The 21,487-nt window shown below is 44.1% G+C and overlaps 1 protein-coding gene across 4 annotated transcripts in view; it reads right to left on the bottom strand.

The window, feature by feature from the left end:
- Positions 1-21,487, bottom strand: part of FAM53A (family with sequence similarity 53 member A) — a 62,077-nt gene that overhangs the window by 8,741 nt on the left and 31,849 nt on the right. For all 4 annotated transcript variants that reach the window (XM_063924859.1, XM_063924862.1, XM_063924860.1 and 1 more), the window contains one exon: positions 19,995-20,800. In XM_063924859.1, coding sequence (XP_063780929.1) covers positions 19,995-20,800 — 806 coding nt within the window. The remainder of the gene's footprint in view (positions 1-19,994; positions 20,801-21,487) is intronic.

Here is a 21,487-nt window from a genome sequence, read left to right as displayed (position 1 = left end):
AGATTATAATATTCAATAACATAATATTAGCACGTACCAGTCACATACATATAGTGAACCTGTAGCTCCTAAATAGCTTGGAGAGGCACGTTATGCGATACCTCCGCATTGCAATCCTCGGCATTGCAATCTCCCCTACCGAAATAAGGGCTCATTTAGCAAAGTGAAGTTTGGGTGTTTGCAGTTTCCGCTGCGTAATGGAAATACACGACGGTTGTAAACGCGCTCATTTCCTACAATTTCATTTGCAGAGGCCCCATAAAACGCGATGCCGTAAACACGCGACAGGCTGCAGTGTAAAATGCCAAGCACAGCTGTGCCGATTTGGGTTTATTGGCCGTCCTAGATGAGCGCGCTTCCTCTTTTACAGGTATTCTGGGAACCAACACTGAAATATATTTCTCATTCATCCACCAACGCGAGTCTCTCTAAACGGAGCATCAAGAGACACAGGCCGCCCTCTCAGTGTAATACCGGGCTCAGAGGTATTCCTGTCAGGACGACTGTTTTGGTCTCTGTTATGGCAACAGTTTTTCCTTCCAAGGTCTCTAGCGAGAGATCCTGTGACTGACATCTTGGTCGTTAATGCATGTTATTACTATACCGTTTCTGTTTAGTCATGATAAATTAAAAAGAGGGCTGTCAGGACTGTGAAACCAGAGCGTCCAAAGTTCCAGGAGATAGCTGGGCGGCGTCCATCTGCTAGGGCAGGGACACGTTCTCATTTTCCACGTGTCCTACAGCCATGATAGAAATCTCAATAGAACCACATCAATCAGCGGATACAAAGACAAAAAATCCACTTAAGGCAAACACAAGATTTAGGGCCTGATCCTGCGATGAGCAATGGGCACACACGCTACTCGCACCCAGTGAATGGAAATATGGGTAACGGGGTGTTCCAATAATTACATACTATATACTTATTATAGCCACAATACTGTATAACCAATGCTTAAGGGTGCCAGTAAAGCTCATCTCTTAAGGTGGGTACACACTAATAGATATATCTGCAGATCAATTGATCTGCAGATATATCTATCTATGGACTGATCGGGCAGTGTGCTGTGCATACACACTGCCCGATCCGTCAGGGACTGACGTCATGAACTGGGCGGGCGTGTACACACCAGCCCAGTTCAGCTGTCAATCACCGCCGGCCGCCCCAGCATGTGTACGGGCAGTTGGCCACACACAGCGATGCGCCAATATATCGGTAGATATATTGGCCGTCGGCTGTGCTGCGCGACCGGCGCGATTTGTCTGTGAACGACGGAGTTCACAGACGTATCGGCCGTACACACTGGCCGACGGTCCCGCGATATATCGGCCGTTCAAGAGAACGGCCGATATATCGACCAGTGTGTACGGGCCTTTAGAGTGCACCTGTTGCCTAGAGACTGTGGTGGCAGCCATTTTGTGAGCACAGCCAACACTCATTACAATGAAAATGGTCAATGGTTGAGTAGTGTCTCAGGGGGAGATGTACTAAGCCTAGAAAACTGGAGAGTGATAAAGTACCAGCCAATCAGCTCCTAACTGCCATGTCACAGGCTGTGTTTGAAAAACGACAGTAAGGAGCCGATTGGCTCGTAGTTTAACATTCTCCACTTTATCACTTTTTAAGGCTTAGTACATTTCAGGGAGGTCTTCAGGTCCTGAATTATAATTATCTATTGGACCAGAACCCAAAATGGCTTCCTCCACATTACGTAGGCGATAGGTGCACAATACAATAGGGGAGACATATCAAGCCTTGGATAGAAATAGAGTAGTTGCCCAAAGCAATTAATCAGTGCATGTCATTTCAAAGACTGTGCTAGATACGGGTTCACTACGATATGCCGGCGGCCGGGCTCCCGGCGACCAGCATACCGGCGCCGGGAGCCCGACCGCCGGCTTACCGACAGTGTGGCGAGCGCAAATGAGCCCCTTGTGGGCTCACTACGCGCGCCACACTATTTTATTCTCCCTCCAGGGGGGTCGTGGACCCCCACGAGGGAGAATAAGTGTCGGTATGCCGGCTGTCGGGATCCTGGCGCCGGTATACTGTGCGCCAGATCCCGTCAGTCGGCATACTGAAGACCACCCGCTAGATACAGTAAAGGACAGCTGGAAGCGCATTGGTTGCTTTGCTCAACTTTCCCGCTCCAAGGCTTGATACACCTCCCCCAATATGTGGAAGAACTCATGTTTCAGCAAAAAGAAAGCATAAGGTGGAAACATTTTGCAAAATACAGATAGGGAAGAAAAAAAAAACAAGAAAGTATTGGAGAACAAACGGTAATCTGTAATAGTATGGCACAACAGTGTGCACTGTGGCAATGAAGGGGTCATCTAGCATATGATCTGCAGGGAAGTGTGTAGACAGAACATCTGCAAGGGAAACCATCAGAAACAAAACATTCCAAGCGATGAGACTGCATATGGCAGGCTTGGGCAATAATTGTGGCTTGCCAGCTGTTAAACTACAACTCCCAGCATGCACTGCCAGCGCAGCGCCAGCTGCTGAGCCGGCTATGTGGAAACTGCACGCTGTGTCACACAACAGCCATATTGATCTGTCAGACAATAAAAGGGAAACATCTCTTCAAGCCAATCTCCCAGGCATGAGCACGATGTGGCCGTAATCAACTCCCATTGGATTTTAACCCTTCACTCTACAGATCTGCTGCTATTTCAGCTAACATGAGTCAGACTCGCCTGTCCCCTCGGTAAAGAAAGATATGTATGTAGGCCTCAGCCTGGCGGCAGGAGAGGGGTTATTTTTTCTGTTACTACACTCGTCTCTCATTACCTCCCATTGTCTGTCTCTGCAGATGCAACGACAAACTAAACTTAGAATTTTTTTCATTTTTTTTACAAAACACAAGGTGAATAGAAGAAAAAAAAAAAGCAAAACAGAAAAAAACTCCATGTTTGCAGCTTAGCTTCAGTACAATTACAGACAGTAGACTGTGCCTGTCAGAGATCAGGAAACCAGGGGTGAGGCAGATACTGTATGCACGCCAGCAAAGTGTCAGCGGTATTCACTTCTTGGGAAAGAGCTTCTTAACCCTTCCACAGGCTGTAATACCTCCAGAAACACGTCTGTTTTGCAAATGGATCATACTTTGAGCACTGAAATCTGTACGAGCAAGATCTAGGTGGGTATTTATCAAGGAGACAGACAACGAGAGATAAAGTGCCAAAGTCAACGCCTGTCATTCTTCAAACACAGCCTGTAAAATGTAAGGTATAAGCTGAGTGGCTAGTACTTTATCTCTCACACGTAATTCTCTCTTCCAGCTTATTATCTCCCATAAAAGGGGATTTCTACACCACAAACCTGTTATTTTATTTTTATAAAATTTTTCTACTTTTAATCCAGACTCTGGACGCTTTGTGCTATGCATGGAGTGACATATATTGAGGTTACTATGCAGGAGGGTGAAAGTGGAAAATCCCTTGAGCACGTTTTAGAACAAGGCAAGTGGGATGGGATCAGATCCAACAATTTGGGTAACAAGAGGAATACATAGGGTAGAAGTTGCCAAATGCGGTTCTCAATGCAGATGGCTAAATCAAATTGATTGAGGCTAATTAGGTCGCTTGTATCCAAGCCTGGCTATCCTTAAAACATGGACCGTTGGTGTGCCTTGAGGACTGCGTTTGGGAACCTCTGACATAAGGGGGTAAGGTTTTATCACCAAAGGGTATATGTATCAAACCTTCTACAGCAGGGGTATGCTCCAGCTGCTGTGGAACTACAAATCACAGCATGCTCTGCTATCATTTTGCTACTAGGGCATGCTAAAACTGTTGCAGAGCATGTTGGGATGCGTAGTTCCACAGCAGCTAGAGAGGTAAATGTTCAATATCCTGTTTTAGGGGGAGATGTATCAAACCTTTGAGAAAGCTAAAATCGAGCAGCTGCCCATATCAGAAGACCACTTCTGACATTTCATAGACTGCATGGTTAAATTACTTAAGGCGATTGGCAGCTTTGGGCAACTTCTCCATTTTAGCTCTCTCCAAGACTTGATAAATCTCCGCTCTAGAAAGAAAAACCAATCAGCATCTAGCTATCATTCACCTAGCACAATCTATATGATAGAACCTGATCAGTTGCTATGGGCAACTTCTCCAGTTTTGAAGGTTTAATACATCTCCCCATGAGTGACCTACACACACACACACACACAATACCAGACAAGCCAGACTGGCCAAGTACAGTGGGTGACATTGCTCGGCAATGGATGCACAGTTCAGAACACTGTCTAGGCATCATGTAGGGTAGGGGTGGGCAACATGCGGCCTGTGGGCCGATACGGCCCGCAAACCGATCCTGCCTGGCCCGCTGTCCCCCACCAGTGTGCAGTGACAAGCGGCCCGACTGGTTGAGCTGCTTGTCATTGCGCTACACAGCGCCGCTGAGGAAATCTGTCACGTCACAGGGTCTGCTGACTGGGATTTCCTCTGTGATGTCATGTGAGGGCGGCACAGGGGCGGAGCCACAGCAGGAGCGGGCAGCGCGTTTCATCTGGGCAGCGGATGTGTCACAAAAAAACAAAAAAAAAAGGTAAAGGGATCTGTGCTTAACTTTAGAAGCTGCTATATGGGTCCAGGGGAGGTGGGTGAAGGGGGGTAGAAACTGCTATATAGGTTCAGGGGAGGGGGGGGGGGAGGTACTGCTATATGGGTTTAGGGGAGGGGGGAGGGACTGCTATATGGGTCCAGGGGAGAGGGGGGTAGAGACTGCTATATGGGTCCGGGGGAGGAGCTAGTAACTGTGCCCAGGGAGAGACAGAAGCTGTGAATATCAGCTTTACACAGGATGCTGTTTGTTTTCAGCACTGTTATTTTTTTATTTTTATTACTGGATTACTGTGTTTTTTAGACATTTGTATTTTGCCTGTAAAAAAAAAAAACTATGTATGCAATGTAATGTATATTGTGGTGTGTGTTTTTATAGTTCTATATACTATATTTTTATAGCTATATACATAACTATGGGCCTTAATTCAGACCTGATCGCTAGCAGGTGATTTTTGCTCTGCTGCGATCAGGTAGTCGCCGCCTACAGGGGTAGCGGGTATTTGCTGTGCAGGGGTGCGATCGCAAGTGCAGAGAGCTGCCCAGGACTTACTTGCGATGATCGGGGTCGGAGCCGACATCAGAAACCCTCCCTCCAAACGCCTGGTCCCTCCTGCGTTTTTTCCGGACTCTCCTCTAAGACGGTCAGTTGCCACCCACAAATGGCCTCTTCCTGTCAATCACCTTGCGATTGCCCATGCGATCGCTTTGTTCACACCATCCCGTTGCTGTCTGGCGCTGCGGACCGACGCACCTGAGCATTGTATATACAAGATATTGTGTGTGGCCCTCGAATATTCACTGGAAGTGATAAGCGGCCCCCCAGCTGAAATAATTGCCCACCCCTGTGGCCATCCAGCTGGTGTGAAACTACATATCCCAGCATGCTCTGCCACAGTTTTGCTATTAAGGTATGCTTAAACTGAGGCAGGGCATGCTGGGATGTGTAGTTCCACAGCAGCTGGAGGGCCGTAGGTTGAAGACCCATGATGTAGGGTGTCTGATCTGTAATGGCCATGCCATTTTGTAAAACGTTACCGGAGTTCTTTTATTTTGTGTTAATGTGTCCATTAGGTGGCGTAATTTAGTGGAGAAGTCTATAAACATCTATTTACTATATACATAACTATGGACTATACATGCACTTGGACAAGTAAATAAGACCCTCACAACCCTTTTCATTGTTTTCATCTAATTAAAAAAAAATAAAAAAAATAATAACCTTGTTCCCCTTGAATGTTTTAGTCATTACAGTATAAGACTTTGAGAGCGGGAGGACAGGCTGCAAAGTGTAAACTATCTGGAGAATGCTGGGGCATGGCTATCCAGGTGTTATTCAGTGAATTCCAAAAAAGATTTATCTAGTGGATTCAAACAGAGCTGGCGATTATGTCGGACACCCGCCACCGCACAGCTAGCACTTTACTGAAAGCTGTCTAGACTGAAACTCGCTGTATGATTAATGATTTCATTAGGCAAAATCTCTCTAAATCTGCACTGTAAGAACAAATTCTGAGCCGTTCTCACCCTCCACCCCAGGTGATGACCGTCTCAGGGACGTTTATAAAAAGAAAAACAAATGGTGCCCACATTTGACCCCCTACTTAGCAGGCCTTGGCCTTAAAGAGCGAAACTGTCCCAAAAGCTGTGAGATTCTGACTGGTTGCTAAAGGTTACAGTGCTCTGCGTGCATCAGTCTTCAAAATGCCCACATCTCATTAAAAACGGAGAGATGCCCTTGGATAGGACGCAGAACTGCTCTATGAAGAACTATCTGCATCTGAAGGTAATGGAGGTATGAAACCTTCTACAGAGCACAAGCAGAGGTGTTTTCCATGGCAACCAGATTCTACCTATCAAATCAAATTTTACAATGTACTAGGGAAAAGATAACAAGAATCGAACTGGTTGCTAATAGCAACAACCCCGCTTGTCCTGTATAGAAGGTTTGCTCAATCTCCTACAGTACTGTTTGATTATATAAATGTTTGAAAGGCACAAAGGGAATCAGGTGGAAAGCAGCATTGTATTTACTAATAGTACAGTCAGATTAAGTACAGAAAATAAAAATACCCTGAACTAGCATATTAGTGACGCCGGACAGCAGTCCCATAAACCAGCCTTTTATTAACAGTTGATATGTGGGACTTTACAGACTCCTAGAATAGAATCTTTGTGCTCTACAGGCTGGAGGGTGTAGGATAAAACTACGGAAAATCACAAGATTGCCCAAGACAGCCACCTCATTTGTTTATCACAGTCAGAAAGTGTCAGATAGCAGGACTGACAGGATGGAAGGACAGAGGGATCATTCGCCCATCTGCACTGGGGACACAAGCAAACAATTCCCATGTCTCCTGTACCGGTAACGTGCTCTGATCACTGGCATATCTATATTGGGTGCAAGGGCAGATGTATTTAGCCCGGAGAAGTGATAAAGCAGTGATAAGTGCACGGTGATAACCACCAGCCAATTAGATCCAATATGTAAATTGACAGTTACGAGCTGATTGGCTGGTGCGTTATCACCCTGCACTTATCACTTCTCCAGGCTTCATACATCTGCCCAAAAGTGTGCAGTTCACACAGCCCCTGTATCCACAGGGGCCCATACCGCACACCATGCACACCACACCTCTCTGAGGGGCAGATGTATTAAGCCTGGAGAAGTGATAAAGAAGTGATAAGTGCAAGGTGATAACGCACCAGCCAATCAATTTACATATGGGAGCTGATTGGCTGGTGCATTATCACCTTGCACTTATCACTGCTTTATTACTTCTCCAGGCATAATACATCTGTCCATGAGTCCTGCATCGGATGGTGATGCAGAGCACCATAAATCCCCAAGAAAATGGCGTGGAGGCCATTTTATCAGAGATTTGTGCATGCACATAAAAGTCACTGGGAACATGGCGCAGGCATAATGTTCCCGGAGACCTCTGTCTTTGTACCAGAGGAGGGTGCCCACTGGCCACTTTCTCTCCTAAACTCCCCCCGTCTCGGACTTGGAGGTACTAGGGCAAGCAATTTCAATTATGTAAATACAGCATCTAAAGCGTTTAGTGAACGGTGCCGATATGGAGCCCACCACTCTAGTTTTAATGCACTATTTTTAGGCCATTAATAGTGAGTGAAATCTGCCTTGCACACAGATAGATGTGAACGAGCCTGGAAACTATTACAAAGTCTACAAATACTTTGGCTGAGTAACTGAGGTGTTTGGAACAGGAGCAGGATTGAGACTGTTCTGATCTCACATATGGAAATATTTCTCCACAGCCCCCACTGCAGTGATACATAGGCGGGATCCGGTCTGAAGATCGACACTGTCTAGGTCGACAATGTTTAGGTCGACCACTATAGGTCGACATGGATGGAAGGTCGACAGGGTTTCTAGGTCGACATGTGCTAGGTCGACAGGTCTAAAGGTCGACATGAGTTTTTAAAAAAAAAAATCTTTTTTGAATTTTTTCATACTTAACGATCCACGTGGACTACGATTGGAACGGTAATCTGTGCCGAGCGAAACGGTAGTGGAGCGAAGGCACCATGCCCGAAGCATGGCGAGCCATGCGAGGGGACGCGGTGCACTAATTTGGGATCCCGGTCACTCTACGAAGAAAACGACACCAAAAAAAAAAAAAAAATCCTCATGTCGACCTTTAGACCTGTCGACCTAGAAACCCTGTCGACCTTCCATCCATGTCGACCTAGTGACTGTCGACCTAAACATTGTCGACCTAGATACTGTCGATTTGATGAACCACACCCACATAGGCACCTTTCCGCTTAGATCTGTAGTAACCACAGCCATGAGGATGGGACTACTTCAATGTCTAGGTAACTGACTGAACAGTTCATGAAAGGTATTGTGGACTGCAATTATTCCACATGAAACTGGAATTCAGAGCAAGCGTGCGTCATAAGAGCCTGCCCTTTGTACACATCACCCATCACTACACCCATGTTATAAACTGGTCATAGGTCCTTAAGAACCCCATTTTCCCGAGACCGAAGCAACAGGATATGGGCCAAGAGCTCTGCCCATGATGAACTGGCTACTGGAGAATATTTAATGTGTTTTATAGGTGTATATTTGGCAAATGTGCGATATTGGGTCATGTTACTGCCAAATTAACCTGGAGTGCACACTTCTTGTTAGTATCTTACATAGGCTGACCACTTACAGGAAATGCTGGGACGTCTGGCACAGTAGAAGGCTATAGGGGTATACCAGCAGATTATAAGTTCAAGCCATTCTGAGGGGGACAGTAAAGCAATTTCACCTAAGAATCAGACAGGCTCCCTATACCGATTTGAAATGCCACTACATACGGCTTAGAAATATGGATGAAACAACGTGTGGCGGAATTCCAGCCGCGACCCATCAATTTATGGATTTTTCTATTTTGGGGTCAATTCTATTCGGCAACTAAAGAATAGCGCTGGGAATTAGCTCCCGACGCTATTCAATTCAGCTAAAGTTAAGTCGGCAATGTCCCGTTCTCGCCGACTTAACAGGTAGTTTTGTCGGGAGAACGGGCATTCTCCGACTTAACTACCCGGCGCGAGGCTGATTCCCGACAGAATCAGCCTCGCGCCGGCCGCGAGGCAGCACTTTTGTCGGGTTTCTTCTCTCATCCCCCGGGGATGAGAGAAGAATTCCCGACAATTGCGGGCAACTAGTAGCAGAATTGAATAGCGTCGGGAGCCAATTCCCGGCGCTATTCTTTGGTTGCCGAATAGAATTGACACCTTAGTTACATATATATTATGTAATCAGAATAATTGCATTCCAGCACATCTGACTCGGCCAAGGAGCAGCTTCCAAAAACTGCGACCGATTTGGCTTTTCCATCGCCACTTTCCTACACGAAACGTGGCTCTATAATGACACAACCAGTTCCCCACCTATCTGAACCTGAAGCTACGACGGCAGGCGAGAGGAGCAAAGCAAACAATCCGTATGAAAGTCTGTCTTACGGTCTCAGATGTCAAAGGCCCAGAAGGGCGAGTGGGCCAGAAAACTCTGCAAGCCGACCGTCCAATATCTTACAGAGGACAAACAGTTATGTTTGAAATACAAACATAGAAACACCACTTGCATCCTGTAGAGTTATAACGATCCAATATGGCGTCTGCCGTGCCAGCAGCTCCCAGGAGCAAAGAAAATGGCCAGAAGAGCGAATGGTAACGGGAAGCACACTTAACTTTGGGAGATAATGAAAACTTTACAGGTAGATCCAAGATCGGTGCAAAAGGTTAATCACATATAAATCACCTTGTAACTGCAGTTTGACTTTGCACCCAGTTGCCCATTAAACAGTCAAATTGTGTTGAACATATGACCCATCGCCAAGATATAACCCTTTGGCACATCAAACAATGTCATGGCAATTTTTTTTTGTTTGTTTTTACTACGATTCATAAAATTGAATACAAATTTACTAACAAGGTAAATATATCAACTTGAACAATCAAGAATGGAAGAAATCTAAATTAAGATTTAAAATGAAGACTAAGATTTGAGAAATAAATTATAAATGAAGGAGATTCTGCGAGAACTATAAGAATCTCTTTAAGAGATGGGGTGTGTGTGTGGGGGGGGGGTGTCATTGTCCACAAGTCTCGTTAGATACCATGGAGTAGAAGAAAACATTGAATAATTGTTGTGACTGATCACTACCCTTTTTAATGCATTAAAATACCACTGGAGCTAGATAGCATGTTTATATTGTTCTGATTCCACCCACATTTGTCGAGGTGAATTAGAACACCACACATACAAACAGCCCAAAGCCAAATGAGTAATAATATCTGCTGGAATCCTCCACTCATCCAGAACACTTTGTACAAGAATGGTGTCTCTTTTCTGCTACTTACAACGAGATTGAGGCATGAGGTAGCTACCTCCTGTGATGCAAAGTGCACTTCGACCAGTGATCAGAAGTAATAGAGTGTGTGGGAAGTTTTCTGAGGGTGACCAAACTGGATGGGTGAATAATCGTTATCACACGTCTGTCTACGCAACAAACATGGCAGCGTTCAGTCAATTTGGGAAAAAGGCCAATAAGTGCTCTCTAGTCTCCTCAACCACACTCCAGACATGGCCTGCAAGAAGGAATGGGTTGTACAGCTCACACTATGCTAAGAGGAACAGCTTCACTTTAATATTGCATTTAAGATTCTGGAGCTCTGAGCTGTGTTTGGGATCTGCAGATTCATATTCGATTTGCAATCCTAGTTTTAACCCCTGGTTTAAAGTACATCTGTTGCCGAGGTACAGTGGAGGCAGCCATCTTGTGGGCTGAACCAACTCCTAAGGTAATCGTGATACCAAAGAGGTCTACGTGGCAGGACTATATAGACCACCAATGGACTTATTAAATGCATTATCAGAAGTTTAAGGGTCCTAGATTTCTCATTATGGGGTAGATGCATCAAACCTTGGAGAAAGACAACGAGAAGACAGGTAAAGCACCAATCAGCTGTCATTTTACAGGCTGTGCTAGAAAAAGGACAGAAGTTTATTGGCTGGTACCCTATCTCTCCTTCCACGGCTTAATACATCTCCCCCTATTAGTTAAAGAGGTATGATGAAAGGGGAAGTCAGATATTACAACAGACCGTATATTCATGCATACAACACTTAACCATGTCTTAGAAAATCTGAGCCAGTAGTTTAACTACAAATCCCAGCATGCCTTAGCACAAAATCTGTCTTATTTACCTAGTTCAAGAAAAACAAAATTGGGATAGTTTCAAAGTGTATTGGATGTTTATACGTAGAAACGGTGGCCCTCTAATAGCTAACCCGATACCAGAAAACACCCCGAGAACTAGTCACATGATTGACTAGTACCCCATACCTCTGACGCAACTTGTAAATGAACAGATAGACTTCATTCTCTGGTTCCAGGCCATAATTGTCTGCCTTCACTCTATGCAGTCTTTACATAGCACCAACATAGAAGGCAGCGCTGTACGAATGCAAAATGTTGTGATTGGTGGAAAAATAATTTGACCATCAGTTGAAAACTGCATGAACATTAAATCTATAAAAAAAAAAAAAGAAAAAAAGAAAAAAAAGAACTTCTAAAGTGGATCAGCAAAGTTTTTATTTTTATGTGACTGAATATGGTTTTATGTAACATTACTATGAAACTTTTTTTTTTACTGGTAAAGGTTGTTCAAGCCTGAGTAGTTACAAAAATACCACTATCGCCGCCAGTCTCTGTACAATAAACACAGACGTTTGCTCTCAGAAAGGATAAAAAGGAAGCCCCGGGATGCTATGGGTCACAGGCGTTGCAGCATTTCCTCTACGGAATTTAAACATTTAGCTGATGCGTGCAGAGAGCTATTAGGTAATGTCACAAATGTGCGCCCAAACACAACAGCCAGGTGCCTTGTTATGATGGCAGCCAAAATGTCCAATAAATGCACTGGCACAAGAACGCGGTACCATCCCATAACAGCTACAGAGGACAGACACTGCTCCATTTTGTGGGCTGAACCTCAACTGAAACTGCCCGTGTGAGGCACGAGGCTGTCTTCTCAATTAATCAAGCTGCTGAAGTGGGTGCCTCCAGAGGGTCGTTCATGGTTCCACATTCTAAAAAGGCTTGACAGTCATACAATAGGAGCAGATGATTGCCAGAAAGACGCATGCACCCATGCCACAACACGTACTGCTCCCTGACCTGAACACGGCCAGACACGTATAATACATATAAGATGCTGTCTGTTACTGCAGGTGGCATTTCATGCTATGCCAACGCTGGGCCTTGCAGCGCATATATGAACTGAAATAACTTTCCACATTCATCTGGCTCCAATGCTGCTGCGTAATATTTCCATCTCCAAATGAAGTTTTATGCAGCGTGGGAAAGGCTTTGGCTGCAGCGCCTACACACCTATTTACTTTCATTTTCCGATGGCTGGAATCTGGTTGAGGATAACAGCAACACTTTGTGCCATGACCTATGTGCCAAAACAGAAATTTGATATTGATCTACGTATAAATATGCATGTGTGTGTGCTTCCTCCGACACACACACACAGCTGCTATAGTAACCTCTCATAATGACTGACTGTTCTGCACTGATGTTTTGTAAATCACAAAAAAAGGAGGAAGTCGGGGTTTAGTGGTTAAAACGTAGTGATTTTGTACCAAACACAGGCTGAGGAATTTATAGACGTGTTTCCAAATGAAAGGCGATTACCGTCACTGTACACACCATCTGGGAAAGCAGTTTAGTTTTGATTCAAGTCATCTACAAACAAACAGTTACGTCAATGTTGTAAAGTAAGCCACAAAAATGGCTACACATCTCCATAAACAGTTTTGCAATGCTGCATGCCTGAAAATCGGGCAAGAGAGTGCGCATTAATGGGTGCGGAAGATGCACTTCACGACAGCGACACAGGAAAAATGATGGCGATTCAGAACCAGGTCACTGGGTCAAATCAAAACGTATTAGAACAAGTGAAACCCCAAATAGACATGACCTCCTAAGCCCTGAGGGCCCAGTTGGGCGAAAAGGAAGGAGGTCAATGCAACCGCGGAGCAGACATGTCTATAGCACAAGCCAGTGTCAGAATGAGTGACATGGCTGGCTCGCCAATACAGGCTATATTTGAATGCACAATTACACTGCAACAGTGATACATGAGTGATGAACTATAATTTGTAATCAAATTAAGGATTTATCAGTGTCAGCAACATCGCTGGTTGCCAATCAATTGATGGACTGCATCATCATCAAATGTTATCCTCAAGGAGAAGAGCACATAAGTGTCCTGGGCAGCCGCAATCATATCTTGCCCTACACCACAAGTGCGTATCGTTCTAACACACAAGATACATTTCACCAAGCATCCAAGAGAAGCCATAAATATTCTTAAAAGAAGATTTATTTTTATCCTTTACTGATCAGACATCTGCAGTTTTAAGGGTTTGATGTGCCTGTATATAATTTCTAACAGGAGATTCTATTAGCGGCAGCAAGGTCTAATTTACGGCCTAACAGAGCAGAAACAAAAACATTTGTAACAATCAAATCACACTTAAAGGGGTAGATGTACTAAGCCTTGGAGAGAGATAAAGTACCATTCAATTAGCTTCCGCCATGTTACAGGCTGCGTTTGAAAAATGACAGGAGCAGATTTCTTCGTAATCTATCGCTCTCCAAGTTTTGATAACTCTCCCTCCTAGTTATACATCATTCACTTCTAGTTTTTAGTATTTTATACCTAAGCCATATGTGTACCAAGAGTCTTGATAGGGACAATGTTAAATCCCAACACTGGAGGGGGGGGGGGGGGGGGAGGGAGGGGGAAGGGGGAGAATTATGTCCGGATATTTACTGCTCCAGTAAAAGCTCCTAAATAGGAGATATGACCAAAGAAAGAATTTCAAATTTGAGCAAGACTTTCCTCGGGAAATGTCCAAGGAGCGGTCTTAGAAAGTGTGAAGCAAAAATGACTAGATACCAAAAAATCCTATCAATAACTGTATACACAAAAAACACTTTAGTAAATAGACCTAGTATAGGCATAGGCTTATAATAAACATAAAACACCCCACGTGCTTAAACTACAAACATTAAGAGGACTACGTACTAAGCTTTGGAGAGAGATAAAGTAACAGCCAATCCGCTCCTGCATTTTTCAAACAGCCTGTAGCATGGCAGTTAGGAGCGGATTGGCTGATACTTTATCTCTCTCCAAGGTTAGAATGCATAGGGCTGGATATATTACAACAGAGGGATGAGCCACTAAAACAAATGATAGCTAGTACCTGCTTGGTTGCTATGGGCAATAAGCCAATAAGCAACCGAACAGGTTCCAGCTATCATTTGATAAGACTGTACTAGATAAGAGACCGCTAGAATCTGGTTGGTTGCTGTGGGCCACGCCCCCATTTTAAGAAGTTTCCGTTAACCTACCCCAGAATGACGAAAACCTACATCCCCTTTGTGGTGGTTTAACAGCAAGAGATAACCGCTGCAAAGACTTTACACAGCTGATAGGACGGTCACGCTTACCATATTAAATATAATACAGCCATTGCCAGCTCCTGTCATTTGTACGATACCACAACGGTTCTGTCATCTTGAAAGTTAACTTTGGGGAAATGAGTCACAGCCCGCTGAAAGCAGAAGACCTTTATCTAGCAGATCTTCCTTTACAGATTTCTCTTGCACATGAGCCGTTTAAGAGTTTCAATCACTACCAGAATTCATAGAGGGGAAAAAACATTTCATTCTGAAATGGTCTGAATGATTGATCTCTGGGAATTAAGTGCAACCACATGGTGTTCAGCAGCTTAATGTACAGAAACGGGTCCAGACAAAATATGTAGATCTTTCATTTATGGACACACAAATAAACACAAGACAGAGCCAAGCAAAGTGCTTACAGCTGGAGGGCTTGGTGCACAGATAACGAGACGTGCAATGAGATTGCCCAACCGTTCACCTCCTTTACACTCTCCCAGCAATGCAGCCGCCATCAGATTACATATACAGCCGTCATGCAAGCAACCCATCCACGTATAAATCTTCCCGGCTGTCCGCTTTCCATTGCTGTAAGGAGTTCTCCCACTTTAGAGAAGTTTATAAACCGCTCTCCCTTCTGATGAGTATTGCTTTTCTCATGAGGCATCTTCACCAATCTCCATAGATAAGTCAAAGAAGAATGGTACAATAGGAACGCTCTTGAAAAAAAGGTGTAGACTGTAAAATGAATCGGGTGCTAAAAGTGACCACACCTAGAACACTGTTTTATAAGTAACTTCTATCATAAGATGCAGATGTGCCGCTTTCTTAGATCAGGATGTTTTATATATCTATCATATCAGTGACCTCTCTAATGACTGAACACATGAAAACACTGCTTTAACATATTACACAGTACAGGCTGATATTTATCAATTTTAGGACGGGATAGATAGATCTTCGTTAGAAAACTCAGTGTGGTGGTCTAGAAAATGTTATATATTAGTAAAGGGACTCCTCAGTCTGCCCCCTGCTCCTCATCCTCCCAGCACCCCTACCCTTCACCCCTTTCTGTACACTGCATGCTCCAGCTCCCACCCCATCCCGTAGCTGCATACTTAGCCAACCTCAGCAGGTCCTCCTCTCCACCTTGGCTACGATCTGTCCCATAGCTATAGCAGTAGCGGGAGCCGTTGGGAGGGACGGCACATGCCCCGACTCCCACTAGGCATGCATACTAGAGACATGACCACCCTTAAGAGAATATGGGCGCTATTCAATTCTTTTCACCCCCTTTCACACCCGTTCTGTTACTGCTAACGGGCATGGTATAATCATTTCAGCTCGCTACCCCTGGGGTAGCGAGGGCACCCTACCCTTTACGCAGCTAAACCGGATTATCGTGGGTGCGATATGTGCAATAATGGGGATCACTTTAGAAAGGAGATTGGGCGTGATATATCATTTGAATACCGCAATTTATATACATATTTTTTTTTGTAACCCAACATACGAAGTTTTGCCTTTAACACTCGTTTTGCAAACTTGACAAAAATCAGTGGTTTCAATAAAAATAAAAACTGCTGCATGATTAAATCAGACACGGTTAAAAATGAGTTATTGGATGTTTTACATAAAGTACCATGGTAAGAGATACTGAATAGCCACACTTCTGGTACTCCCCTTACAACGCGAGTATCTGTACTTTGCCGATTCTGATCCTTGTAACATTCTAAATGGCTGGAAAATTTAGTACGGCCAAAATGCAAAGTACAGTCAAAACACATATGATCCCAGATGAATGCATGAACTACAGTATAGGGTTCACTGAACATATAAGCTGTTTGCAAAAATGACTGGGGCACAGCGTCTCAAAATGCGGGGACTTTTCCAGTCAGATAATGGGGGACAACCTCCGCAGAGACGGACATTTCTCAGCAAGGTCAGACAGCTGCCCTAATAAAAAAAAATGAGCTAAAGTCTGTAGCTTAGCTATCAGCTGGAAAGCATGAAGGTCCTCGAGTCCCAGGGCCCTGTCTGCCTGTTACAGCCGAAACTCGATCAGCACCTTGGCTGACATTTCCACCAAGTGCACAGCCCTCACAATTTTCCTACACAAAGTGTAATTTTACTCGTGTTGAGTAGGCAAATAGAACAGAATAGAGCCTGTTAACTCACTCGTAGCATCCTGAAGTTCCACCACACGGAACGACATTCATAAAAATAAAAATTAGTATAGTAACGTAAGCATTGCAAGCTTAGCAAAAACAACAAAAGCGGACAATTTAGCGATTACAGGGGGAAAACTTATAATATGCAATAAAGATAATACATTAACTATAGATTAATTGCAAATTAAATTATCTACATTACTCTCTAGTGGGGACGTCTTTGCTGAAATATTCCTTTAGAATAATGTGGGGGATATGTTTCAAACCTTGGAGACTGACAAATACCAACAAATCAGCTTCTGTCTTTTTGCAGCCTGCAAAGTGACAGACGCTGATTGGTTGTTACTTTATCTCTCTCCAAGGTTTGATACATCTCCTCCTGTGGCTCTTCAGTATTTCTCGAGGTATCTCCATACACTCCAGCCTGTGTCCACTGTCGACATCCTTTGCAATGCTCTTAAACAGCTCACGGACAGCAGCGTTCTAGTGGTGAGATATGGTTGGCGAGGGGATATTGGGGGCATGCCGTTGATGGCACAGGAAGTTATTAGGGTATCGGCAAGAATTCTGCAAGCAGTGGCCATTCACTGCTTGAGGTTTGAACTTTGACGTGGTCGGTCACTTGGTTAATTTCCGTATAAATAGATATAAATGTGTAGCTGTATGGTTTTCACTTTAACGCACCAGCCCCCATATTAAAGGTGTTGAACTTGTTTTTCAAATGTGGTTATGAGAAATACAGACGAGTGCATCAGGCTATAGATCTGACAAAACAAGTTGCATTCCAGTACTGTAATAGGGTATACCTGTACTTGGTCACATTTCCTCTCCATCCACTTAAAGGTATCATTTCGCCTACACATAGTGGGATCAGCCATTTTGTTTGCTGAGCCAATGTTCAGCCATTACATTCACTAGGCACCAACATGGCTGCCAACACGGCGTACATGTTTCACTTTAAGTCTAGTCATACTGGAATAAGCTGCACAGGCAATCTGCAACTTGATTTATCTCAGACTGACCTTTTCATATACTGGAGCAGTCATGAGAAAACTGAAAAGAAGGGAGAGCAGCCAGTTTCCTGACCTGGAAAGCATATCCCTTTTCCCTGGTTGATTACGGACCGGAGGAAGCCATGCTGCTACAGAGTAAGGAGCGTGTAAAGTCTACAAACAGGGCTGTAAGCTCAAGTGTTCCGTGGTAACCGCAATACATATAGGTGTATGTCTAACGGCCAACATGCGGCCCTATGGTCAAGTGTGGCCCTCCGGAGCCTTCAGCTGCAGCCCTCATCTCCTCCCTGCTTTACTGTCACTTTGTTATAAGATGGTAACTTGTTTAAAATGCCTGATGAGATTAAGAGAACCGTTTATAACAAAAAATGACAAAACAAGTTACTGGCCCAAAGGTATGAATTGCTGCGATTTGTGGCCAACATGCACAAATGTCATAGTCACTAGATTTAAAGAGCTGAACTGGTTTTGCCTCCTATAAATTGCAGATTTAAATCTAGCAGCTATACCCACAGAACCAACAAATTGCAGGCCATTACCTTTGGGCCACTTCGATACATGCCATTAACACATGCAGGCCAGGAATTACGCCACAAATGGGAGGTGCTTGAGCATGTAGTACATAAGGGAGGAGATCAGTAAAAGAAATTAAGCTCATACACAGAGCAGAGAGACCGGCAAACTTCTCCCTTTCGTCAGATTCAACAAGGTACTGCGCTGTCTTATGGGGGGGTTACATGATGTTAGATGCATTTACAGAGGGGCTTTCATCTCTTTAAAAATGTAACAGTACGTGGAAATAGGGAATTGGATTGATTTTCCATCTCATGAACAGGGCTAAGGTCAACTTACAGATCTCCAGACATAAGATTCCACTTATATTCCAGATCTGTGGACTTTGGGAAAAAGTGTAAAGCAAGTCAGAACGAAGGATTATAAATATGTAACAAGATGGCCCCTTTCTAATGATGGCACTGTTTGCTCTTCAGGGTTCTAGAACATCTGACTTTTGTATCTGTACATAAACAGTTCTATCCCGAATGGGGATTCCCAAGCCTGTTGTGGACTGCAATGTTCTCAGTCTTCACACAACATATCCCTGACTCGGGAAACCGCTAGAAAAAAAAAAAGAAAGGGTGCATGATCCAAACACCGTTCTATCTTCCCACCACCAGGGAAGAAGGCTGAGGACCTAGCACCCAACCACACATTTTCCTAGCAGGACATTCTGCATATGATAAAGATGGGCGTTGTACGGAATTACACACACATTAGCAACCACCAGCAACTGCTCTGACGAAATGTAATGGAAAATCCATTTAGGTGGTGTCAAAGGAAAAACATGTTCTACTTCTGCCATTTCCCAACATCCAGAAAGACACCTGGACATGAGCCAACCTGAACTTATCTGCATACTGGCAGAATCATAAGTGGATGCGGTCAAACCCTCAACATTCGGGTTACGTAAAGCACCACTAACTCTAAAATACAAGCTGGATTATATACAGGTTGAGTATCCCTTATCCAAAATGCTTGGGACCAGAGGTATTTTGGATATGGGATTTTTCCGTATTTTGGAATAATTGCATACCATAATGAGATATCATGGTGATGGGACCTAAATCTAAGCACAGAATGTATTTATGTTACATATACACCTTATACACACAGCCGGAAGGTAATTTTAGCCAATATTTTTTATAAGGTTGTGCATTAAACAAAGTGTGTGTACATTCACACAATTCATTTATGTTTCATATACACCTTATACACACAGCCTGAAGGTCATTTAATACAATAGTTTTAATAACTGTGTGTATTAAACAAAGTTTGTGTGCATTGAGCCATCAAAAAACAAAAGTTTCACTATCTCACTCTCACTCAAAAAAGTCAGTATTTCGGAATATTCCGTATTTCGGATATTTGGATATGGGATACTCAACCTGTAAATGAGCTACCAACATATTTAAGTGTTTCAGTACCTTATCAGCTGAACGGAAGAGATCAGAGATGAAGAAGAAGAACCGGTCACGTTTGTGTATATTTGTTTAAATGCCGGCTAATGCACAAAGTACAGTATCTAGTGCAGCATAGAAGGCGGATATACACTATTATATAAATATACAAACGAGATAACATTATCCGTTATACAAATGTTAACATCCCAATACCTGCATGAACTTGAGATGTTCAGAGTATTTCTAAGCTACCTCCGTTTCAGGAAGACTTACCCGCGTCATTTTTAAAAAATCTATCGAAGGCCGATTCCACCGGACATCTTCATCACGCCTGCGTTTTAGTCGTGTTTTCCTCTCATTTAACACACATGGCTGGGAGCGGCACCGCAGCAAACCCTGGCGCCGTTTCAGCTCCGGAGTAGAAGTGGGAGTGCTGTTGGCTGAAGGTAAGAGATCTCTGGTTTCGGTGATGTGCTCCTGAGACAAGGAAAGGCGCCTCCTTGGATTGAATTCGCAAGGGCCACCGGAGCGCCAACGTAGGCTGGAGCTTGTGCTTCCTTCGCTGCTGTCCACAAAGCCGCTGCTAGCAGAGGATGGCCTGGGAACGGGAGACGTGTTGCAGGTGGGAATTGTGAATATATTGTTATTAAGAGCTGTGGCGTTTTGTGGCAGGCTGATACTTGTGCTTCTCTGTAGGGTGGTGCTGCCGTGGCTATTGCAGCGCTGCAAGGTGGCACTGCCACCGCTGTTGCATCGCCTCTTCGACACGGGCGTCCAGACCTTGGAGCTGCCAGGCTTCCAGGGGGACCGACAGCGAGACAGTTCATCTGGCTCAGACAATGACCTGCAGTGTCTTTTCGTAGGGGGTGCCAGTGGCTGGCCAAAGCTATCGTTGAGGTTAAGTTTACTTATCCACCCAGATACCAAAGCCTGATTGGAGGATTCGTTCTGCCATTGCAGATTAAAATTGCTAGGAGTGCCGGGGCTGAAGGGGCACATGGGAAAGGTGAAGATTGAGTTCTTGTTCAGTTCAGTCCTGATTGGACAAGCCCTGTCAATCATTTTCCAGTGGCTGTCCTCTGTGAAGGGGGGGGAGGAAAAGAAAGAAGAGGATGTTAGAGGCTTAATTCTGAAAACGCAGTGTTTTGCACGAGATAAAACCCTGTAGAGAACACAGGTAATGACAGTCATATCGGTAGTGTCAGGTTTATTTTTAGAGGTGAGAAACTGCAGAACAGACAGATAACACTCGGCCCAGTGCAACTCAAACAGCACAAGGGGGGGGTAAAAAGGGGAATTCTCAGGTGTCAATAACATTTTCCCACTGCAGAATCTACTTTTATAGTATCCAATCACACACAGTACTGTAAAGAAACAAACTAAGCTTTCAGTTCACAATAATTTATTAGATTACACATCTTCAAGCAACCTCCCCCTAACACAAATATGGTGACTTTATTCAGATAGCTTCCTTCTATGCCTTTCAGCCATATATTTATATCAAGGAGTGGATTTTCACCACCCTTGTACTTTACAGAGCTGTGCACTATATTGCAGTCTATAAAGAGCAGCTATTCGTTGTGTCCAAGGGCAATAGAAATAGACAAGTATACTACCTGAAGCTATACAGACATGGCTGAAAAGCATAACAGGAAGCCAGAAAATAACTGATGCACTATATGAAAGTCATTTGGAGATGGAAAGCCTCTACGTCTGAAAGGAGCAACCAGCTGCTGCCAAATGTGTCCCAGTATGGCAAGCTAGAC

This window comes from Pseudophryne corroboree, chromosome 1, assembly GCF_028390025.1.
Source record: "Pseudophryne corroboree isolate aPseCor3 chromosome 1, aPseCor3.hap2, whole genome shotgun sequence".
In the NCBI taxonomy this organism is placed as follows: Eukaryota; Metazoa; Chordata; class Amphibia; order Anura; family Myobatrachidae; genus Pseudophryne; species Pseudophryne corroboree.
This window is presented reverse-complemented; position numbering and strand designations above follow the sequence as displayed.